This window comes from Dreissena polymorpha, chromosome 10 (assembly GCF_020536995.1).
Source record: "Dreissena polymorpha isolate Duluth1 chromosome 10, UMN_Dpol_1.0, whole genome shotgun sequence".
In the NCBI taxonomy this organism is placed as follows: domain Eukaryota; kingdom Metazoa; phylum Mollusca; class Bivalvia; order Myida; family Dreissenidae; genus Dreissena; species Dreissena polymorpha.
Genome location: NC_068364.1, coordinates 66,780,616 through 66,807,324, shown reverse-complemented (window position 1 = coordinate 66,807,324; position 26,709 = coordinate 66,780,616). Strand labels below are relative to the sequence as shown.

The window sequence follows — 26,709 nt, the reverse complement described above, 5'->3', positions numbered from 1 at the left end:
GCGCCAACGCGCCAAGTAAACTTTTAATGTTTGGATGTTGTAACAATATGCGGCAAGAAAGTTTCCATTGGCGCAATCAATAAAATATGTGGCACAGTAATTGGATCAATGTTAACGGAAATTCTCCCAATATCATCTCATAACACATTTTTAAATTACAAATTTTGTAATCATGAATTTAAAATAAAATTACATTTTTTACAAATTAAAGAAATGAATGTATGTAGAGGTCTTTAAATAAAATTGAAAAAATGGTTTAAAATGGTTTGTATGTTGTTTCCATCTGACAATACGTATCCCGGTACGTATTGTATCGTACACACTGTACCGCGATACGTATAGTAATGAAGGGGAGCGTATCGTGACACCCTTAATAAGAATAGGATTTTTTTTTATAGATGAACAGTGGTTGATAAAGGGTCTAGAAGCCCAAATATTATTTAATGCATGAATTAATACATTTGTAATCAATTTGATCACTTTGGTTGAGATTACCAATTAATAATATATCAATGAAAAAAAACATTAATCATGTTAAAAAATAAGTTAAAATCATTAATTTCATTGATTTTGTTTTCGAGTAATTGACCACATGTCTGCCCAGTTGCAACTGAGAGTAACATTCTTTTGTGACATAGACATTTTGCTTCACTTCATTATAAGAGCTACCACACTGCAGTTTATAAATTAACTGATAAGATAAGCTATTGGGGGACATCACCGACCCCAGTAGACAGATTATCTCCAGAGCCATAAATATGCAGGTTTTGTTTTTTGCTATAATTAGCACATGCTTAACAGTTACATGTATATGTTTCAATTGTACTTTCTCGTGGAAGCTGTCTAAGCCAGCTTTTCACCTTACCTGACCTTTGTAAGACAGACTGTCCAATAAAATTTCCTGCGGCTAGACACAAATAAAGACACTTCATTTATTCCATTGGCTGAATAGAGCGATATATATATATGGTATGTCAATAAAAGATTCTTGTTGTGTTTTCAACAATATCATGAAAATATTATTTTTGATTATTTTGTAACCGGACCGGGGGAAATCTATGCCCTTGTTGTTAATGGCACAACACAACTCGCTTTCTGCGTTTACTCTTTTATTCATTTATAGTTCACATCATTTTCAACAAATTCCATCTTTATATATTACATTCTTAAGCATTCCTTCTTAACTCTATTAAATTCTTATCAGATCTTCTTTAACAAATTCCATCCTCCTATTTCCAACTGTCTCTCTAACTTGTAACTGACTTTCTTACTTTTCTCTTACTGACCTCTACTTCCTTCCTTCATAAACTAACTTGTCACTCTTTTGAAACCCTCTCATCCCTAGAACCAAGTCACACCCACACATCTCACTGACCAATCCTATCTCTCATTCATCCATCGATCATACAGATCCTTAATGCCAAGTCACACCCACACATCTCACTGACCAATCATATCTATCTCTCATGCAACATACAGTACCTTACTTCCTTACTTCTATAAGACTGTAATTAATTAGCACCTAGTCTAAGAATCTTTAGTCACAGTCATTATTTATAGCTAGAGCTGATAAGCATACAGTCAGCATACAGTCTGCATATTGAGTGTGAATTTAACATGAGAAGACTTCCAAGACTGTAACTAACACAATGTAATCAATATCAAGTTAAACATGTGGTTCCAAGTAACCTTCTACTGCAATTCAGTAGACAAAGAAATCATATTCAAACATATTCACAGAAATCAATTCAATATCTTTAAAACTGTAACTATTGTATTGTATGAAATTATAATGTACTCAATCAAAAATCCCATAATAATATAATAATATTTGTAACTCTGTGACACATCCTCACTCTCCCAAACAATTTGCTCCGCAAATTAACAAAGCAAAGCTATATGAAAAACACAATTATTCAAAGTAAATTACATAAACAAAAAAAGTCATTGTTTAATATACAAACATACTCACAGAAGTTATTTCTTGAATTTCAAAGTTCATCAATAGGCAAAGTCATACATAAAAATTGAACATTCTTTAGTACATATATTTATAACAACAAATCAATAATCATTCATATGTCTGTCAAATTAATGTCATTAAAATCATACGACAAAGAAAAAATATTCAAACATATTTGTCACTTCTTATGAACATTTTTCACTTTTCACTTTTACACAGTTTGTAAGTACAACCACCCTATTGGTTGCAAGCATAATAGTGCCATTTTTTTTTAATAGTCATGATAAAACATGAGTTTCTAAGAAGATTGAGACAACATATTATATTTTAAACAATGTACATATAGCAAGGTCACACACATTCTTGTATGAAAGACTTTCCCAGTTTGAACTCATTACATTCATCATTACAGTACCCTATTAATTCTGTAACCATCTATAGGTTTACCTTAATTAAGAATTATGATATGCCATAATGGTCATATTGTAATTAAGACCTACATCATCATATTTCTCCATTGCGCCTATATATATGTCTACCTACATACATCATGAAAATGCGCCTTCCTTAAGTCGGTGATCACCCTTTGTACACCTTGATCATATATACACCTTGTATATATCTTCTAACCTTATAGATATCAATGGTTAACAGAACCCCATATTACACAAGTAACTTAAATAATATTGTTGAAAATATAAAAGTCAAGCATTAGTTTACTTATAAAACTAGTACCATATTTCCCATTCCCCCCAAAAAATAATCAAATAATGACCGGTCGAATTTTGAATTTACACAGTACATAGTAATATAATAATAAAACTTAACTTAGACATTTAGCCCAACATTACAGGTTTATTGCTATGGTAAGGTAGCTTACTCGGTAAGTAACTGGCTTTTGAATTGTCTTACTACTTCACGTGCCTGCTTCATTGGAGAAGTGTTCACCCCAGTACACTTCTTACATTGACATCAGTTAACATTGTAAAAACATACTACATCGAATCTGTGCACATTATTTTAGCTGATTTTACTTTATAATTGGAACACCTAAAGGAGGTACACAATTCAATAACACTCTGACAGCGTCTCAATTGCTGTTTTTGTAGTAAAATTATGGATTGTCAATCAACGTTTAAACAACTTTAAACCATATTCACACAAAAAGACTTAACAAATGTAATTTAATTTCACACAAAAAACTTCGTATATACATGTATTAGGTAAATTGAGATTTTAGAATAACAATTTATGTAAAAATTTTATTTTTGATTTTGTTTGGTAACATAAAATTACTTTCTATAAACGAATAAAATTGGTCTAAAACTGCTTAACAATAAGTCTCCGATCCTAGCTGTCTGGTCTGAAACCTGTCGGGTTATTGGACTGCCAGCGCCATAAGTCTTCACACATCTTTGCAAGATCAAGTTTTAACGCCCATCCAAGTTCCTTCTCAGCCAAAGAGGCATCAGCGTAACACGAAGCTATATCACCTTCACAACGACCGGTTATCTGGTAAGGCACACATTTTCCAGAAGCAGTTTCAAAGGCTTTGGCCATGTCAATCACAGAAAAACCTTTCCCTGTTCCCAAGTTAAACACCTTGCAGCCACAGTCCTTCTCGAGGTACTTAAAGGCAGCCACATGTCCCTGAGCCAGGTCCACTACATGGATGTAATCACGCACCTCTGTTTCATCAGGTGTATCATAGTTGTCTCCATACACTGTGAGCTCCTTAAGCCTTCCTACGGCCACATGTGATACGTAGGGTATCAGGTTGCTGGGGATTCCTTGAGGGTCTTCCCCTAATTTGCCAGTCACGTGGGCCCCCACTGGGTTGAAGTAGCGCAGCAGCACAACATTCCATTGCTTTTCTGCAGTGCAATTATCTTTGAGGATTTTCTCAATGAAGTACTTGGTCTTGCCATAGGGGTTGATGCAGCCCCCTACAGTGTGTTTCTCATCTATGGGCAGGTAACTGGGTGAGCCGTACACAGCGGCAGAACTGGAGAAGAACATGTTGTACACACCGAACTCCTTCATCACCTCAAGAAGACTGATTGTTCCGCCTATATTTGTCTTGTAATAGAGAAGAGGTTTGTTACAGGACTCCTCTTCTGTCTTCAGGCCAGCAAAGTGCATCACACAGAGGATCTTGTGCTTTTTTAATAGATCCCTGAGGACATCCTTGTCCAACATGTCGCTACTGAATGTGGGCACCTGCTTGCCTGTGATTTCATTCACCCGCCTCATGCTCTCAATGCTTGCTTTTGGGAGGTTGTCCATGACAATCACATCATAACCAGCCTTTATGAGTTCCACAACTGTGTTGGTCCCAACATACCCTGATTCTCCACCATTATGTAACCGGACCGGGGGAAATCTATGCCCTTGTTGTTAATGGCACAACACAACTCGCTTTCTGCGTTTACTCTTTTATTCATTTATAGTTCACATTATTTTCAACAAATTCCATCTTTATATATTACATTCTTAAGCATTCCTTCTTAACTCTATTAAATTCTTATCAGATCTTCTTTAACAAATTCCATCCTCCTATTTCCAACTGTCTCTCTAACTTGTAACTGACTTTCTTACTTTTCTCTTACTGACCTCTACTTCCTTCCTTCATAAACTAACTTGTCACTCTTTTGAAACCCTCTCATCCCTAGAACCAAGTCACACCCACACATCTCACTGACCAATCCTATCTCTCATTCATCCATCGATCATACAGATCCTTAATGCCAAGTCACACCCACACATCTCACTGACCAATCATATCTATCTCTCATGCAACATACAGTACCTTACTTCCTTACTTCTATAAGACTGTAATTAATTAGCACCTAGTCTAAGAATCTTTAGTCACAGTCATTATTTATAGCTAGAGCTGATAAGCATACAGTCAGCATACAGTCTGCATATTGAGTGTGAATTTAACATGAGAAGACTTCCAAGACTGTAACTAACACAATGTAATCAATATCAAGTTAAACATGTGGTTCCAAGTAACCTTCTACTGCAATTCAGTAGACAAAGAAATCATATTCAAACATATTCACAGAAATCAATTCAATATCTTTAAAACTGTAACTATTGTATTGTATGAAATTATAATGTACTTAATCAAAAATCCCATAATAATATAATAATATTTGTAACTCTGTGACAATTTCACCATATTGACGTTGCCAAATGTGTGGGGAATGCTTGCAAAAAATAATAATGTTATAATATATTATACATTTTGGGAAGTAATTTAAGTATTTCTTTGCATCAATAGAAAGTAACATAAAATAATGACCACTTAAACATTAAAATTATTGTAATCCGAACAAGATGTAGCCCCCCTCCCTAGCAATTGCTGTGAGGGGTAACAAACACCTGGACATTAAACCCGGGGGGTGGGGTGTTCCGCTGAGACTTGCGAAATGTGACCCATTTTTATACTGGAACTCTGATAAAGTAGACCCATTTTGATACAAGATTTTTTTTTTAAAGCATACCCATTTGTATACGATACCATTGAGAATGTGGACCCATTTCAATACCAGAAGTTTTATAAACTGGACCCATTTAAATACTAGAATTTGATAAAGTGGACACATTTCATACTTGAATTTTAATTTCTGTCATATCAATACAGTATACTTATTGAATTTGCTATTATATCTTTCCCGCTACTGAATTTTACTTTTTGATACCCATTTATATGGTGTGCGGTAAAAATGCCAGAGGTAAAAATGCCATAGGTAAAAATGCCAGAGGTAAAAATGCCAGCGGTAAAAATGCCAGAGGTAAAGTGGTAAAAATGCCATAGGTAAAAATGCCAGACGTTATATAGTAAAACAGATTTTTGAGCAATATTTTTTAAGGATATTGAGTATTGTACGGAAACATTTTTTTTTTAATTGAACATATAGTCAATGGTTGGGAATTTGTGTTTAATTCTTTGATGAATCGGTCATTAAAGAAAACTTGTTAAATTCATTGAAAAAGGATATTGAGTATTGTACGGATACATTTTTTTAATTAAACATGTTGTTTGAGAATAATGTGTCTAGAATACAATATAGTAATACATGTTATTTTATATTGTATTCTAAAGACTGACATGCTTTTTTTAAGAAATGAAAGATTCAAATGTGTCTTATTCATATTGTTTCTGTGTCTTAAATGTGTCTTATTTATATGTGACTACGTGCTTATTTTTTGAAGAAATGAAAGATTCATATGCGTCATATTTGTATTTTATCCATGTCTTAAATGTGTCTTATTTAAGACTACATACTATACCGCCAGTGCGATGCAATAGATCTTATTTCTTAATCTCCACTTTCACACTTAGCGCTGTCTTTAATAAGGCTACCTCTATTTCAAGGACAGATTACTGAAAACTAAATAAAAAGTACAACGGTGATGTTGATCCATGTTGATGTTGATTCTAGCTAGATCATATATAAGTAAATAATATTAGTTCGGAATTATACAATTGCGTATGCTATGCTTAGAATATATAGACATTTATTAACATTTATTAACTGTACTGATATCCACATCAAATAATGATTTTACCTGTATTATTTGTCATTGAACGCGTATTTAAAATAATAATGGTAAATAAAACGGACGCTTGCAATAATTGTCATTAACTTTTTCAAACGGTATAAATATAAGACAATGGTTGAGTGTTTACTATTTATTGAAGTTTTTTTAAGGTACACAACAATTTAGCAATAAATAAAATCAGTTATTTTGGCAGTAAATCCAATTTTTCCAGTACAGTAGCCAGGTGCCTGTGTATTGAGCTAATAAAATAGTGATCAACACAGCAGGTTGCTTATACACAGTGTAGACTTCCCCTGACTTTGATTCGAGCACAATAAATCCCAATATTATAAAATTAACAGAACAGAACAGCGAGTTTATTTGCGACATAAGCATATACAGCTAAACATCAAACTACCATAATAATAAATACACAATACACATGCATCAAAATAACACCAAAAATATGTTTATGCATTTTGTACAAATATATGACTTGTGAGAATGTATGATGTAAGAGAAAGCTCTTTCTGTTTTAACAAAGTTAATTTTTAAAATCCGCAATTGATAAAGAAAAAAATACAGTTAGATGTTATGTACAAAATTTTAGGTGTGGGGGGGAAATTTACTCTCTAAAAAATCTTTATATTATCTGCTCTAAGTTTAAATGCTGTAATTAGCAAGACGTATCAATACATGCCTCATTTAATAATCAATCTATAATATATTATGCATGTATATATAAGCAAATTTCTGATTTCAATAGTTTTATGGTTTCCCATATTTATGCCCCCTTCAAAGAAGAGGGGGTAGATTTTTTGTACATGTCGGTCAGTCCGTCCGACCACCGAATGGTGATGTATATCATTTGATGTATATCAAAGTTATAATGGCAGACACAGTATGGTGCCAGATAAGAGATTAGCCCTCCCCAATTAAATCAACTTTTTATAATAATTTAAACATTTATAATTTGACTTCATTCTCATTCACAATCTTACTTTGTGTAAATTAGTATAAATAATGGTTTGTTTATTTTGTGTAGTTAAAATCATCAAAGAATGTGCTTAATTCAAAAAGTGCTTCAGTTTTATAAGTTAAGGAAAGTTTTAATAAATTGATCATTTAATATATGATTTAATTTATAAATTTAGTTTTAAACAAGAGTCATTTAATAATTAAGATAAGAATTTAATTAATAATTTAATTTTAATCCATTGATCAAGGAATATTAAATCTAAGAATTTAATCTAAAACAGGTGCTTGTTGATCAATTTATAATATAGGAAGATAATTTAATAAGGTGTCTTAGCTCAGGTAATATTAAATACCACACAATACCTGGAAATAAGACAGCATTTTGTCTTTTTTACCAGTTATTGTGTGGTGTAAATGGTGGATTGGTTGTTTATTGTCTTTCTGTGTTCATTTGCTGAAATATGACAATGAATTTATAAAAATGAAGCTCATTCTATTACAAGAAAAGGAATTTTGTATAATGGAAGAGTTTTTAAGTTACAATATTCATGTAACACACATAAATACTATTTTAAAGGTAACTGGCCGTCAACTGCAGTAGTCTATTATATCTTATGGAGAAATTGCCATTATTACATTATGCAGTAACAAGTCAACTAAACAGCTTGAATGTTGTTGGGTTAAAATGGTTAAAATGCTGATAGAAAGAAAAAGAATTCACATATGAAACATTATAAATTGCATTATGTGCCTTCTTTATAAATTCCATGAGGCCTTTATATTTTATGCCCCCGGTAGGGTGGCATATAGCAGTTGAACTGTCAGTATGTCAGTCTGTCCGTCCGTCCGAAAAAAAAATTAACGTTGGCCATAACTTTTGCAATATTGAAGATAGCAACTTGATATTTGGCATGCATGTGTATCTCATGAATCCGCACATTTTGAGTGGTGGAAGTTCAAGGTCAAGGTCATTCTTCAAGGTCAAAGGTCAAATTGCGGCGCAGTAGGGGGCATTGTGTTTCTGATGAACACATCTCTTGTTTTATCTAAATTTAGAATAGCATATAATACATTTCATATTATTTGGTGTTCATCTGATATGCTCATTTGTATTTTCAGTTTGGCCATGCCCAGGAGGGAGTGACTGAGTTATGGGGTGCAGAAGAAGCACAAGCCATCTCGACATGATGAATCATCCCCAACAGCGCTTGAGGATGGTTTCCTGCTCGATGTGGATGAATCCATAACTGAGAACTGAGGATGATACTTCTCTCAACACTGCATTGTATGAAGACTAAGCAACTCAGTGTGGTTAGTCATCGTCAACAACAGAACCAGACTAAGCTGACGTTGGAGACTGTCAAGTTGAGATCACTGTGCCTATCAGGGTTGAGTGTTACATACTGAACGAAGTGATCCAAAGCAATTTATTGTCAATACGCACGCTAGAGACCTGGACATTCGCTTTTTACATTCAGATCAAAGCATGGCAAAACATATTTAAGGATGAAAGTATGTGTTAATGAAGAAGGACACACTACTGAATATGTTCATGGTTAGGAAGTTGCCCAGAACCATTTTTTTGTGGGAACAAATTTCTAGTGATCATCTTTTTGCCCTTTAGCTCACCTGAGCACAATGTGCTAATGGTGAGCTTTTTTGATCGCCTTTTGGCAGTCGTGGAGTGCGTGTTGTGTGGCGTCAACATTTGCCTTGTAAACAATCTTGAGGCCACATTAATTGTCCAAACTTCATTAAATTTGGTCAGAACATTTTTCCAAATGAAATCTTGGACAAGTTAAAAAATTGTTCCGGTTTATTGTCCGTCATCATGAAACTTGGTCAGAAGATTTGTCAAAATGATATCTTGGGCAAGTTCAAAAATGGTTCCTGTTGGTTCAAAAACATGGGCACCAGGGGGTGGGGCCTTTTTCCTTATATGTCTATATATAGCTATAGAAAAACCTGGTATCCAGACAATCGCTCCTACAGACAATCGCTCCTACGCTAAATTTGACAGGGCGGACAGTCGCTCCTACGATGTTTTGACAGGGCGGACAGTCGCTCCTACGATGTTTTGACAGGGCGGACAGTCGCTCCTACATTATTTTGCCAACCCGGACAATCGCTCCTACATTATTTTGTCAACCCGGACAGTCGCTCCTACATTATTTTGACTCCACGGCAAAATGTAGTGTACGCCGATCAAAGGCTAACACCTATGATTAACCGACAATTAAAATTGCCAACTTGTGTCGAAAAATGCGAAATAAGCCAGATATTTAAATTTGAAATCGAAAATGTCTGTACATTTGAATTCGCCAGCATGTTGCATTTCATGAATTTTGTATTCAATGTATAATTGTTCTTGTCTATTTTGTGTTATTGTAACATATACATATAACATTTTATCAATATATTACAATTCAACACGTACAAAAATCGTTCAGTATTTTAATAATCATAGAAATACCGATTAAGAAATTGTTCAGTGTCATATCAATCAATGGGTCAAATGTGAAAACAATGACCTAGCCAATTGTTTACTAACCTTAATTCACTTTAAAGGGATCTTTTGACGGTTTGGTAAATTGACAAAATTGAGAAAAGTTGTTTCAGATTCGCAAATTTTCGGTTTAGTTATGATATTTGTGAGGAAACAGTATTACTGAACATTTGCCATGGTCTAATATAGTCATTATATGCATCTTTTGACGATTTAAAAACCAAAAAATTATAAAGCGTTGCAACGCGAAGCGATTGAATAATTTGGAAAGTTCTAGTGATGTCGTTTAAATTTGTGAAACTACGATGATATAAGGTATAAAATACGCATCTTATGTATCCTTGGCAGGATAGCTCAGTTGGCTAATGCGTTTTTTACTTCGAGTCCTGCTGCGGGCTACTTTTGTTTTCCTTTTTTAAAATTTACTTTTGATTTTTTACTGGAGCTTTTAAAATTTAATGTTTACATTTATCAATATAAAGCATTTAATGACAAACTTCAAAACATGCCAAAATCTGTGAAAAGGCCCTTTTAATGTTACGCCATTCTGTTATCTTTATGCACGGTTCGCACATCATAGGTGTCAAAGTGGTCATTATCGATTGATACTACCATTGTTGTCATAGCAATTATTGATTTAATGCGGTTTTTATGTTTATTCTATTCGCAAAATGGCACTTATTCCAATAAATGTAATATAGGAACGAATGTCCCTGATAGGAATAATGTAGGAACCATTGTCCAAAGTGCCCTTATAACTACCTTATATTTACAGAAGTGTCAGTAAGTAAATTACTTAATTAAAATCATATTGATCGGCTCATGTTAAATTGGCTTTCTGTTAACAGGTTGGCAATTTTAATTGTTGGTTAATTATACGTGTAAGCCTTTGATCAGCGAATAATATGTTTTCCGTGGAGTCAAAAATAATGTAGGAGCGATTGTCCGGGTTGACAAAATAATGTAGGAGTGATTGTCCGGGTTGGCAAAAGAATGTAGGAGCGACTGTCTGCCCTGTCAAAACATCGTAGGAGCGACTTTCCGCCCTGTCAAAACATCGTAGGAGCGACTGTCCGCCCTGTCAAAACATCGTAGGAGAGACTGTCCGCCTTGTCAAATTAAGCGTAGGAGCGATTGTCCGTAGGAGCGATTGTCCGGGATTCGAAAAACCTTTTTAACACTCTATAGAGTGTCCCAATGATATCATGAAAAACATGGCCACCAAGGGGCGGGGCTTTTTTCCTTACATGACTATGATAAAAACATGTTAACACTTTCAGTCGCATTTATAGTCCAATCTCCATGATGAAAAATTCTTATGTGATTATGAATTTTCTTCAGCAACATTAATACCCTGCCCCATACGATAATGGCTCTTATGCTTACATGTTTGTTGCCTGCATCACTGCAGAATATTAGCTGTTTTCTCCCGATATGTTATTAATTTTGTAATATCAACAACTTGCTTAATACGTGTAATAAATTGCTTATTTTTTTATGCCAGGTGTATTGATATGTGTTTATGAATGATGAAGTTTTGATGAAATATCATTAAATTTTAAAAACTATGTTCATGCATTCTTTTATTGCACAGACTAAAATTGTTACTACAGAGGTTTACTTAGAGACTGTATCACATAAATGGTTGCATAAGCTCCTCTGTAGAAGCCGGAACACATTTCATTTAGTTTATCATTATGTACATAAGGGGACGTACTTTTAAAGTTTTGATTGTGCTTTTTAAAAACACATGGAATCCATATGTTCTTTTCATTAACTTTTTGCATTCTGGGCACTCATACACAACGGACTGATTAATGTCCTCAACGAATTCACTATCACAATGTTCATCCTCGTCACCCAATGACACAACATCCGCCTAAGACATGTTGAAGAAAAACAGAAAAGTCACTTAATAACTTGATGGATATGCTAAATATCGGAGAATGGCACAGTATACGGGTCTGAAGATTTCTATACATATACTCTAGGTTGTAATGTTATTTATTATTGGTAAAATTGTGCATTGAATTGAGCGGTAATTTAAGAGAGCAAAGAACACAAACAGCAGATTAGAGCAGACCAAGAACAGATTCTCTCCATAAGAAGAAAAACTTGTTCAGAGCTTTATTCAAATTATACTACAGGTAAATGGCATTCGGGTTATTCAAATTTGAAAAATGCAATTAAAATGAAAAACAAAAATCTAATTAAAACAACCTATTATTAGTTGTTTGTCGTAAGATTCTTATCGCTCCTTTATCTCATTACAAAGGCCATCTTTATATACCAGTAAGCATTGTTTTTTTTTCAAACTGGAGCCAGATAAAATCGCTTAATAAAACAATGCGGCATGTGATTTATTTTAATTGACACATTACCGTTGAGTGATAATACCGCATACATTCTCATTTTAATAATACATAACATATTTGTTTCAAATCGCAAAAACTGGAATGCGAAAGCGAGTTTTAGAAATGTTGATAAGCGTGTTTACTACCGTTGCAACCGTCAAACAGTTGCGCGTTTAAACCTATCTCGCCAAAACCACTGGATGCGCGAGAGTTTGCCGATATTTGGCGAGCTGCCTATCTCTGTTATCTATGTCTCTGATAAAACTAATTACTGCTGTGTTGTTTTTTTCATCCTTTCCATTTGTCTCTTTTATATGTCGGTCAAATACAGGGCATATTAAGGCTCGATTGGTCATTGTCGGCTCGGGTACTACTTACATGTACCCCGGGTACTCTTAAGTATACTTACATGTACCCCGCGTACCGTAAATATACTAAAACGTACCAGGGAAATGTAAAGCTTAATCGGTCGTTGTCGGCTTTTTTTATGTCCCCCACTATAGTAGTGGGGGACATATTGTTTTTGCCCTGTCTGTTGGTCTGTCTGTTTGCGCCAACTTTAACATTTTGCAATAACTTTTGCTATATTGAAGATAGCAACTTCATATTTGGCATGCTTGTGTATCTCATGAAGCTGCACATTTTGAGTGATGAAAGGTCAAGGTCATCCTTTAAGGTCAGAGGTCAAATATATGTGGCCAAAATCGCTCATTTTATGAATACTTTTGCATTATTGAAGATAGCAACTTGATATTTGGCATGCATGTGTATCTCATGGAGCTGCACATTTTGAGTGGTGAAAGATCAAGGTCATCCTTCAAGGTCAGAGGTCAAATATATGAGGCCCAAATCGCTTATTTTATAAATACTTTTGCAATATTGAAGATAGCAATTTGATATTTGGCATGCATGTGTATCTCATGGAGCTGCACATTTGGAGTGGTGAAAGGTCAAGGTCAAGGTCATCCTTCAAGGTCAGAGGTCAAATATATGTTACCCAAATCGCTTATTTTATTAATACATTTGCAATATTGAAGATAGCAACTTGATATTTGGCATGCATGTGTATCTCATGGAGCTGCACATTTTGAGTGGTGAAAGGTCAAGGTCATCCTTCACAAGGTCAAGGTCATCCTTCAAGGTCAAACGTTATATAGGGGGACATTGTGTTTCACGAAGATAGCAACTTGATATTTGGCATGCATGTGTATCTCATGGAGCTGCACATTTTGAGTGGTGAAAGGTCAAGGTCATCCTTCACAAGGTCAATGTCATCCTTCAAGGTCAAACGTCGTATAGGGGGACATTGTGTTTCACAAACACATCTTGTTTTTAATTAAATATATTCACATTTATGTCAATTTTCTGTAAAATGGCCTCTATATTATCGAAACTCATACTCACAAAGCATGTTGAGGCAGTTTTTTTTTAAATAGAAGTTTGTTTAAAATAATCGGTAGCGCGTTTTACGACATAGGATTTTAGGTGGGAATACAACTCGAGTACAGTCTAATATCGACCGGGTACGATTTAGTATATTTACCGTACCCGGGGTACATGTAAGTATACTTAAGAGTACCCGGGGTACACGTAAGAAGTACCTGAGTCGACAATGACCAATAGAGTCCATATTAAGGGATTAATTATGTCATGCCTGGGGTCGGGCAGCTTCCAGTACTTTGTCCGGAGTATTAGTCTTTAACTATATCACCTATTCACATGAAACTTCATATATGCATATATGGATAGATCTCACTGATGAGACGTTCAGTGCACAAGAACTATAGCTATAGCCCCTTCATTACTTTATTTATCTCACTTTTTTATTGTCCGGGTCATAACGTAATTACAATAAGACCCATTTACATCAAACTTCGAATAAAGGTAGGTTGTGGTGTATAGAAGTGCAGCGTTCAACAATCATAAGTCGAGAACTCTGGCTTGCATATTTCAACATTTCTATGCCTTTGTTGGTTTCACATTTTTTCTTGGTTTCCTGTTTTCCTGAAACTACTAGTTCATGATTGAAAATTAAGTTTTATTACATTTAGAAAGGAAATCATACTGCTTATATGGGTTATATCAAATATTTCAGTTGTGTGTGGTATTTTGTATTTTATACACAATAATGAAAAGTGATATAAGTCCTTGGTGTTATATGTCTGTTTGTTTAGAGGGAAAAAGACAGCACAGGAACTAACGTCTGGGATATCATATCCTTATCAGAAAACAAAACAGTTAAAAACTGAAACTGCAAATATAACTCAAATGTATTTAAACATCATCTATTCTATTGGAGAAGTGGTGTTGTGTCCCATATTTGAAACTAGCCAGTACAGTATGTTTCAAGAAGACTCCCGCATGTCTCTGCTAATAACGCTACCAGTGCACGGTGTTGTTAAAGATAAAAAACAAACAACTACAATAACAAAACAATGAACCTAACACACTGCCCTATTCAGGCATTTTGTGTAAAAAAACAACTTGTGGAATGTAACCGGTACACTAAGGTACGACATTGCACCGAAAATGTTTGCAAGCTAAATTTCTAGGAAAAAACCTCCAAAACTGTTACACGGGAATAAACAGCAAAAGAAATAGAGGATATTTGTTGGATTCGATGGATTATCGATTTTAATTCACGAGTGATCAAAGAAAATAATTTTTTCACGAGTGGCGCAGCCACGAGTGAAAATATATATTTTATATGATCACGAGTGAATTAAAATCGATAATCCACCGAACCCAACAAATTTTCTTTTTATTTTATGCTTTTTTTTCACAGTTTATATACATTGTTAAAGAGTTTAACTAAAGAATTTCGTTGGGAAAATGACGTCATTTCGTAAAAAAAATGACGTCATTTAACATAAACAGTGAAAATTATCGATAATTTTCACTGATAATTTTCATTGTTTGAAACAGTGAAATTATCAGTTTTAATTCACTGATATTTCTCTATAAATCACTGGAAAGCATAAAATAAATACAATTCCGAATGACAATAATTATGCTTCCAATGTTATTGTCTTTCTGGATTGTATTTATCATCACAGTAATGGATAAAAGCAACGTTTGGATTATCAAAAGGTAAATGCAATATATTTTCGAGACAAGTCACTTTATATATTCAGTGAGTGTTGCAAAATTATGGTCGGAACGTTTTATATTCATCTTTACAGAAATATCGATATGTGGGTCTAATCTTTTACCAAAAAGACATTATATTCAACGTAAATTTTGGTACTGATTTAAGAAATCTCAAAAATTATTATTTGATTCCGACACCTTAAAAAGAAAACATCAATTATTTAATAAAGTTTAGTGTCTTTATACAATGTAATATATTGCTATGTGTATTAACTGTTAAATGAATTGTGATTCCTACCCCCCCCCCCTCCCCCCCGTAAAAGTCCCATTGGAGTTCTTTTTAAATGGGAGTTAGACGGGGATCCTCCGTCAAACGCCCGTTGGGGTTTATTGAAAATGGGGGATTGATGGGGTCCCCCGTCAAACCTCCCACGGATGTTTAATGGAAATGGGGGTTTCACGGGAGCTCCCGTAAAACTCCAACGGGGGAAGAAAATCTACAAACACTTTATTTTCTTATTTAAGTACTTATTTCTTACAATTATGACTTCAGCATGTGTATTTGTAAACATTTAAACAGAAAACAAAGCATAACATTTAAATTACATTTTTTGTAAAATATAGGTAAAATTTTCCCGTCTGGAAAAATCTCCCGTTGGAAAATTGCAATTCTTAACGGGGGAACCAAAACCCCGTTGGGATCCCACGGGGGATGGCAACTTTATCATCAAATAACTCTACTTTCTAAAAACATTTTAACTTTTTTTTTTCAATTATATGTATGTACTCAATGCCCCCTACAAATATGCAAAATTTTTATAACAATTGTTCAATAAATAAAAAAAAATAAGTTTGCAAATAATCTGGATTTGCAAACTTAATCTGGATACTGTTAAACGATACAGAAATACGAAAATATTGATCAACAAACGTGCACAAACGCGATTATCGCTAAAATGAAGGTCAATAACTTTACATGCAAGGCCCGGTTTTCAACTCTAAACGCGGATATCTCTCATTAAACAGACAACTAATGTACTGAAATAACACATACAGTGAAGAAAACATTCGCACATTACAGCGAAACATAAAAAGTATGGTACTGGTGTGTTAATCGTTAAGACAATATCAAGATCGATAGGTGAGTTACCATATAGCAAAGCCCATTACACACATCTACCCGGCTATATTGTACGATTTAAAGCAAATAATTATACCATCTACAACAAATATCAAACAATATCAATATACTTACAAAGTAAGATTAGTTAGAGTATTCATTAATTCATATCCTTTATTCTAAATGTAAATATGATGAGCTCGACCTCCTCAAACACGGATTTCAATACAAATGCGCAGTTTGCAGACGCTCAAGTGCAAAAAAACCCCACCCAATCAGGTGACACAGCCACGTCAACAGACAGTCTGTTACTGGTTAGTCAGACTGCATTACGTTATTAAATAACATTGATTCATTGGGTAAACAGCGTGTCGAGGAGAGAAAAGGAAACTGTTGTATCTGCTTACTTTCTTAAAATTGTGTACATTATTGTACTGTTCGACGTCCGTGTTACAATCTAATCGGCACGATAATAAATTGCGGGTAAAATCTTAAAGGTCGGTATTGATAAACACATCTCATTCTTTGGTAGTATAGTTTCCGACATAACAATCAAATATTAACAATGCTTGTTCTAGTTTGTTTATTTATCTAGTTCAACAAGTATACAATAAACTTTAAAGTAGCTGAATCTGTCATAGAATTGAACGGTATAATTAAGAATTATTGTCCGCAAGCGAATATTAAATACACGGAATGATGTGTTGTCATAAAGCGGGTATTGAATGTAAGTTAAGAGTTGATAGTGAATATTTACGTTTAATAATGTCATGTACACGTTGGTATAAACACGTTATCATGTTATCATATGGTCACTGTGCAACCATTTATTTATCTGCCACGCAATAAGGTCACCATGTGTTACATGTACAGGAGGGCGCATCGCTGATAAACTGAGACCTAATATAGGGTCAACTCAGATAACGGATAGACAGGTCCGTGTGGTAGACTACTCCAAGGAGACCGTTGACTCCGACCTCGCACAGCAGTTACGCCTATTAATTTAAATTGGCATAACTTTTTATTAGAGCAAACAGTAATTTATCAAACCAAGTTAATAGCTTAAATGATGTAAATTCCGTTGACAAACACAGTTGAATGTGCATAGGTTTGCATAATGGATCGAATTTATTGTTCGCTTCACTGCGCACGACAGTACGGTAACATTATACTAAATAATCGAGCTATGTAGCTGTACTCTCTAAATAAATCAACATATTTTACTCGAAGGTAAGTTTTACACTTTCGACAGTTGTTCTGGTTATATAAGATATTGAAAGGGAAATCGTAGTTGTTATCTTCTTCATCACATTAAATAGGAGGCTATAGTAAAACATTGAGCTGGGTTACATCGGGTTACATTCTACTGGATAACGGCCGTAAAAAAGAAAGTGCACAAACAGTCGATTTTAATTTGTGTTTAGTTCTTTCTTTCAAAGTCCATGACATATCCGTTTTATTGTTAAATATATTCAGCATATTTTTAGAAAAGATGTGCTGATGGGAGTCTGTGTGTGCATTTATTTTCGCTTGAAGTTGCCGCTTTTAAATTGAATAATGTAAGGTAAATAAGGTAAATATTTAATATATTGTGACCTTAACTGTACGAAGCGGTTGCCTCCCCTGATGGTTTACGTTAATCATATGAAGTTTAAACTTTACCTATTGCCCTAACTTAAGATTGTATTAAATTATAACCATTATATGTGGCGTTCTAATGTTTTAGTAAACATCAATGGTAGAGCCTCAAAATAACATAATTGCTATGGATCGTAATGTCGCGTGCAAGCGGCGGGGCTCCCTGAAATTACACGTTTTGTGTAAAACGGCACGTTTAGAAACTTATTACGGGTAAGACGTAGAGGTCAGTAACAAAAAGGGCCAAAGAAAAACATGAATTGCAAAGAGATCAAACAGAACATGGCTATGTTTAAAAAGGATCAATCAAGACAATACTTTATTTTAAATCTAACACACAGAACAAAGAAGACCATAGGAGCAGTGGTCTAATGGTAGGACGATGGCTTAGAGATCGAGAGGTCCCTGGTTCGAAAATAGCCCTGACCACTGAAATTTCCTGAGCAAGAAATTTATCCCACTTTGAATGTTTCGCTTTGCACAACTTTATACCGACTTGCACTATTTGATTAGGTTGTGCGTCATAATACCGACATGGACCTTATGATTATGTTGAATAACACAACATCGTGATCGACTCAATTTATATGTTGTTCAACACAGCACCGACATGACCCCGATGATAATGTTGTACAACCTATTACCGAAATGAATTAAAATGACGAGAATGTCGTTTAGCACATTAATAGGCTTTTGCTCTATGCTTATGTTGTGACAGTCAACATCGACACTCTGCACAACATAACTCCGACATGATCACGGTTGCAAAGCACAACACCGACATGACTCTATGTTAATGTTGTGAAAGATACCACGCGTGTTGATATAAGCATGTATACTTAGATAATGTTTGCTTACCACATGACGCATTTTGTCTGCATGAACATGAGCATGTAGGAATGTTGCATAACACATTATAAGGCTTGAACTATATGCTAATGTTATACAACTCAACATCGTCACTTTGATAATGTTACACAACGCACCAGAGGAATGGTCTAAACGTTGAAATTTAACAACATAACACGGACATGATTACTCTCTAAATGTTGTACTACTATACAACACCGACATGATCACTCTCTAAATAGTGTACAAAACAACACCGACATGATCACTCTCTAAATGTTGTACAATACAAACCGATATGATCACTCTAAAAATGTTGTACAATACAACACCGACATGGTCACTCTCTTTTAATGTTGTTCAATACAACACCGACATGGACACTCTCTAATCGTTGTACAATACAGCGCCGACATGGACACTCTCTAAATGTTGTACAATACAACACCGACATGGACAATCTCTAAATGTTGTACAATACAACACCGACATGATCACTCTCTAATTGTTGTACAATACAACACCGATATGTACATAATGCTGAATAACATAACATCAACATGGTCAATCTTATTATGCTGAACAATCATCGTTATGGATTCTTTGACAATAATACTGGACACAAAAACGACATGAACACTGTGATTATTCTGCGCAACAAATATCGTTACGGAAACTGTGATAATACTGTTCACCACAAAATTTGTATCTACTTTGTTCTTATTTTTTCCACCATTTATTTCCAGCTGAAATCTTGTTTTTGTTGTTCGGCATGTAGCTCTGCTACCAAGTTAGGGCGGCGTTAGCGGTGGTCCGGGATGGCTTCTACATCTCGCTCACCATCATCCTCGAGTTTGCAGCATCTTTGGCGTTCTATGTTTTACGATGAGTTTGCAGCATCCTTGGTGATTTATGTTGTACGGTGAGTTTGCAGAATCCTTGGCGTTTTATGTTGTACGGCGTATTATCAGCATCTATGCCGTTTTATGTTGCAAGACGAGTTTGCAGCGTCCTTGGCATTTTATGTTGTACGGTGAGATTGAGCATTATGGGCGTCTTATGTTGTTCAGTTAGTTTGCAGCATCTTTAGCGTGTTATGTTGTACGTTGAGTTTGAAGCATTCTTGTCGTTTTATGTTGTACGTTGAGTTTGAAGCATTCTTGACGTTTTATGTTGTACGGTGAGTTTGCAGCATACTTGACATTTAATGTTGTATGATGAGTTTGCAGAATCCTTGGCGTGTTATGTTGTACGATGAGTAGCAAAATATGTTAGGGCTTTTTATGTTGTACGATGGGTTGCGAATTCAAATGATTGTTATGCATTTTTCTGTGCAGAGGTAACTGAAACGCTTGAAAGGTGTCTTATGTAGAACTGAGGTTACTGGGCCGCGCTTGTAAAGCGTGTTATGTTATACGGAAGGTAGGTAGCCACGCTGGAATGGCGTATTATGTTGTACGTTAGTTATTGGAAATTATGGATGTAATAAAACTAAACCGATAATTGGGGTGAGAATACCTCACAAGACAGTGGGTGTCATAAAATCTGAGAGTGATAATGAGTTTCATAGAATCCAATGTACGATTTAAACGAGAAACCCGAATGTTAGCGTGGATGTCATAAAACTGAACGGAAGAGGGCATTTCACAAAACTTAACTGAAGAGTGATTAAACCAAATGGGAGAGTGAGTGCCATTGAATTAAACGGGAACATGGGCACAATTTAACCAAATGGGATAATGAGTGCAATTTAACTACACGAAGAGTGTGTTACATTTAACTGGACGGGAGAGTGAGTGCCATTGAACTGAACTCAAGAGTGAGTTCCATTGTACTGAGCTGGAGAGGCTGTGTCATACAAATAAACGGAACAGTGGGTGCCATTGAACTGAATGAGAGAGTGAGTGTGATCGAACTGAACGAGAGAGTGAGTGTCATTGAACTAAATGAGAGAGTGAGTACCATTGAACTAAACGAGAGAGTGAATGCCATTGAACTGAACGAGAGAGTAAGTGCCATTGAATTGAACTCGAAAATGAGTTTCATGGAACTGAACTGGAGAGGTTGTGTCATACACATGAACGGGAGAGAGAGTGCAATTGAACTGAACGGGAGTGTGGTTGTCATGAAACTAAGCATTACAAAGATAAACCATTTTAAGATTTTTAATAACCACAATAATTGATTGTTTTACATAATAATTGACAAACGACAAAGCAAGAAATCGCGTAAAATATACATATTTCTAAAAATGAATCTGGTATATGCGTCATGATGTTTTATTTCCCATAATCCGTCAAATCTTCATCATGAGATAGAACTAAGTTAATAAATCGGTTTTAAAAGAAACGTTACACTTACAACAAACGCCAGAGATAATTTTTACATGTGTTTTTCTTCGCAACTTTGGTACGCCCATAGGCCTCTGGACGACATAAACATTCGCAACAGAGCTTACTCAACGTCAGACGTCCCCGATAATATGGCACCGGAAGCTATGAAATTAACGTTGGCATCTCGTCTAACGGCGACGTCGACGTTGGTGACGTCAGTTAAGCGGATGTGGATCCGGAAGATATAAGGGTAATCATTTTGAGACAATAGCACACGGCTGAGCTGGGTCGGACGTCTATAATCGGACCGCTGCCGACATAACAGCCAGAGGGCCATTATGCGGCTAGGGCCGATTACAGACGTCCGACAAAGCTCTGCAGTGGGTTTTCGTTTATATTGCATATCACAAAATATTGTGCCTTCACTTAAATCTATTGACAAAACCAGCTTTCCGTACTGTTATTTTCATGCAACTAATAACGAATTTGATAACGTATGGCGGAACACAACGGTTTAAGCTTAACTATGTTAATTTAACTGACAGCAATTCGGACGTTGTGGAACATTTATATAAGCCCGCAGGATACAAATAACGGCCCGCTCGCGACTCATTTTCTTACTATTTATAGTAACGATATGTAGTATTAGCTTATTACTAAGCATATTTTTTTCTCATGATTTAAGATTTAACAATTTATAATTGAATACTTTATATTATAAACACTTCATTAGTTTAAATAATTTAACAAACACATTACAACCATGCTGACTTATCCAATTGTTTGTTTGTGACAACATGTATGTTAGTATTCCAGGCCGAGTTGAAGCGTCTGTATACTCAGTTACAAGTCTACAAAACGCGAAATATGAGGCGAGATAACCCACATATTTCAAAGCGTCGCGGAGGCCGGAAACAAACACACAGACGTTTTTCTTTGCAAACAAAACAAAAACAAACAAACACGTCTTAATGCCGAGCTAAGCCTTTATTTGTCAGTCAGCATTCCGCTGAAACATGACTGGCATGTATGTGCCCCGACCCGGGATCGAACCCGAGACCTCTGGATTACAGCAAGCGCCTTATCCACTGAGCTATGGAGGCAAGCAGCTTTTCATCACAAACACAAGCATCACCATGACCATGATCACGAACACAAAATGTCGAAAATACCCGAGGAGTGAACGAACTCTGCCGAAGGCCTTCCGATGCCCGTCGAAATTAGTGCCACGAAATGTGACGATGTAAACGAAGTTAAACCAACCGTGTCATTTAAAATTGCGCATTTTCATGATTGATTCTGATTGTAGTGCTTGAACTTTAATAACTAATTTATTATGAACATTCTAAAGTATTTAATTATATAATTTTTATAAATGCGTTTGTCGTACTTTATGTGTTGATAATAACATTGTTTTTCGTGAAATGTATATATAATCATTTAAGGGAAGTAATGCCGTGGCAGCAAGTGTTTAAAACACATCCTGAGTTGTCGTTCTTAGAACGATGATCTCTGTTAAAACGACTATCGTTACTTCATTAAGATGAACTGCACAATTGTGAACTTTCTACAGAAAGCTACATGTTACGGACGATGTAATTGCAAGATGTCTCATCTGTTCCTCTCGCTAGTGAATGAGAGGTTACGAATTTTGTAGTGGCACGTGAAATAATTAATTGTGCTAAGGAGTGTATCTATTGTTTTGACACGTGAAATTGATACATATGCTGAGGAGTGTATTGTTTGGGCGCGTGGAATCAAACATGTTGCTGAGAGGTTTATATTTAAGTTGCAGGTGTCTTACACGTGTCACAAAATAAAAATGTCTATTACATTTGTGTAGGTCATTTGTGAGACTTAGATAAATTGATAAACATGTACGTTGTTTTATGTCCATATTTTCTTAAAAGAAAATATTAGCCATTTCATTTTGTTTTCTGAAGATTCAAAACTGCGATAAATTAAAAATAAATAAATAAAGATGCATGTATATTTATTATGCGATGTAACTCTACCACTGTTTGATTAATTTAATTGAATATATATGTATGCATACGTAATGTACATACTCGTTAGATTAAACAATATCAGGCCCTTTATTTCCACATGGTACACAGCATTAGACCCATTTCTTAACACGTCCGAAGACCCGGTACTTTAATAATCTGTTCAAGCGTAACGTTTACACTAAAAAACATCCGTTAGACCCGTAAGGATCAAGTTTTGATACGCCTTAATATTCACGGTTCTAGACCCGATATGTTAAACATCATTAGACCAATTATAATACACGTCATTTAACCCGTTATGCTTCTTGGTTTTACGCCGCCTTATGTTATACTGTACAATTTCCGTTTTGTTACCCGTTGCATTACACGTAAATAGACCGTTTCCGTTACAGCTAAATAAACCCGATATTTAAGACAGTATTAAACCGTAAGTTACACGGTATAATACCCGTTCTGTTACACGGTATAATACCCGGAGTTTTTATAGTATCAGACCAAATTCATTTAACATCAATCGATCGTTTACTCTTCAAGTCATTAGACCCGATGTTACACTGTCTTAGTAAAATGGCAGCTCAGTAGACCTCTTATGTTACTCCTTATTGGAATCGTTATATTACACCTTATTAGATCCGCTTCATTATAAGTCGATTAATTCACTTTAATGTAGTTCTGCCAAAGTTCACGAACTTATTCACTTTAATGATGCAAGACAAACTTTCTGCCAACGACACAAGGGCGAAAGCACTTGCTGAATTTAAAAATTATTTGCAGTGTTTTTAGGGTGACACTGTACAACAATTTAAAAATAGAAAAAAAAACGTTGAAAACACGGCCACTAAGGGATTGGTTTGATACCCACAATGGGACGTGTTATGATGGCCATATATATATATATATATATATATATATATATATATATATATATATATATATATATATATATATATATATGTTCTTGTCCGAAACTACACGCTGGGTCTTAAATGATGTTTAAACGGATTTGTTTCTTGGTGCACCCTCATTTGCATTTTATTTGTATTGTTTTTGTTATATACAAGAAGTCAATGCCGTTTGTACAAATACTTTGCATTAATGTTCTTAGTGTATTTTTCATTTAATTATATACATCTTTCTTGAAATAATACCAATTTTGAAAAAAAATCATTGTGAAATTTGCAATGGTTTGGCTTTGAGGACAGACATCGCGATTTTATTTTAGAAACCGCTTGCAGTTGTTTTCCAAAATACTGCTATGGAATTGCCTCCCCTTCCATTTTGTATATTAATAGTATGAATGCTTGCAAGAAGGAAACAGTCATAATCTGTAATATATATATTTTATAATCTATTCATGTCCATGTAAACTTTGTTGTTTGGTTTTCTAATCGCATACGTGATAGGTTAAGCACATTTTACATGAATGGATATTGACATTTTAAATATTTGCCATATTTAGGCAATTACCGGTACATATGTTTTGAAATAACGGATGTACAACTTGTGTTGATAGGCATGGACGACGTTTTAAAAATGTTGATCAATCCCATCAAACACCGAACAAAATAACAATAGTTTTGCATGTTTTACTTTTTGAATAATAGAGATTAATACCTCAGATTGATGATTTGGTCAAGTCACACTAGCCCTAATGCAGCTACAATTTACAAAAACAAAGCATATACTAGTAAGTTTGGCGCGGCTATCTTAATTGATATTTCATAAATTGGTTGTATTACAAGTACTATCCCGGTACGACCACTTAAGTTGTTCATGAATTCATTAATACGTCATTCGTCCATTATTTTTCATTGAAGAAAGGCAGCTGTCAGGCAATGGCATATATATGTGCAATAACCAGTAGTCAACTTTATAGATCATCTTCGTCTACCCATGACTTATGAGATATGTAATGAACGCATTGATATGACTAAACCACTGTTAAAAAGGCGAAAATACAAGCCTAAAATAATTATTAGTACTGATATATAATTATGCCGTGCGCTGTGAAAAGGGGGTTTGATGCATGTGCGTAAAGTGTCGTCTCAGATTAGCCTGTGCAGCCCGCACATTTTATGATATTTTTCGTTTAAAGAACGTCTCTCTTTAGCAAAAAATCTAGTTTAGGCATCAAGTGTCGTCCCGGATTAGCCTGTGCGGACTGCACAGGCTAATCTAGTACGACACTTTACGCACATGCATTAAACTCCCTTTTCAAAGAGCACGGCCCAATTATACAGACAGTTGCATTGGTTATTTCCCTGCCCTTCGCATGTTTGTAACAGTAAATGTCACCTACTGTAGCTTAAATAAAATTAAATAAAACGTTTAAAAATGAAAAATATTTATTCAACGTATAGAACAAATACACCGTTATGTAATTTTAGAAAAATATAGTATGTACTAGTATATTACAAACAAGGTGGACATTTCGTCTATGGTTTCTGCGTTGTTGTATTAATGCACGGAATTGACATATGCATCCCGTACATCATAACTTAAAAATGTAGGTGCAATGCTTTTTTTACGCCAACCCAATTGAAATGTACCATATTTGTGATTTTGTTGAGAAAAAGTCCGTCAATATTACACGCAGTATTTCCATGATCTGTATTCGTTTCATACTTCATACTTGCCTTCAATAACAACAACATTTTAAAAACAAAAACATTGTGGTTATCAAAAACTAATCAATACATAAACTGACATGATCAAGTTACACAATTATTTCGGACTTTTACAGCAATGTTTTAAACATATTCTGGAGTGTTTTAATAATTTCGTCTTTTAATTATAATGTATATTCAACTTACATGTGTATTGTATATTCTACATTTTCTATATTTAAGATGAGTAAAACAGACATTTCTTGTCAGGTGTGACTTTAAATCAGATGGAACATCGGTGACGCTTTTTAACCTTTTAGATGTTTATGCTGTTTAAACACTGTTTAATTACTGAAGGGATTTATCGGGTTTAAAGATAGTACATTTCTTAAAGGGACGGTCAACCACGACGACGAAGAAAAGAAAAGTTGTAAAATACAGTACTTTTTTACAATTATTAGTTTACATTGATTAAAATATCACGACTGGTATATTACATTACTTGAAAAAAGTTGTTAAGTTTTCATATTTTCAGTATATTTGGTAATAACCTTTACTGGGTATGTCTACCAGGTATTTACCTGTTCACTATAAATAACGCCAGTAGATTGATCATCATCGTCACGTGGTAAAACCCAGGAATGCAAATTGTGCATGCGTAGTGAATTGTATATATCAAATAAATAAAATGATCAATCTCCTTGCGTTATTT

General features: G+C 34.8%; 3 protein-coding genes across 5 annotated transcripts in view; all 3 read right to left on the bottom strand.

Moving 5' to 3' along the window:
• LOC127847877 (uncharacterized) overlaps positions 1-16,809 on the bottom strand; it is an 86,108-nt gene extending 69,299 nt beyond the window's left edge. For both annotated transcript variants that reach the window (XM_052380093.1, XM_052380095.1), the window contains exon 1: positions 16,698-16,809. The gene's annotated coding sequence lies outside the window, so the exon portion shown is untranslated. The remainder of the gene's footprint in view (positions 1-16,697) is intronic.
• Positions 1-26,709, bottom strand: part of LOC127847878 (uncharacterized) — a 286,419-nt gene that overhangs the window by 69,299 nt on the left and 190,411 nt on the right. The window lies entirely within an intron of this gene.
• Positions 3,266-26,709, bottom strand: part of LOC127849193 (UDP-glucose 4-epimerase-like) — a 32,955-nt gene continuing 9,511 nt past the window's right edge. Inside the window, exon 2 of the mRNA XM_052381913.1 lies at positions 3,266-4,353. Coding sequence (XP_052237873.1) covers positions 3,314-4,353 — 1,040 coding nt within the window. The 3' untranslated portion in view covers positions 3,266-3,313. The remainder of the gene's footprint in view (positions 4,354-26,709) is intronic.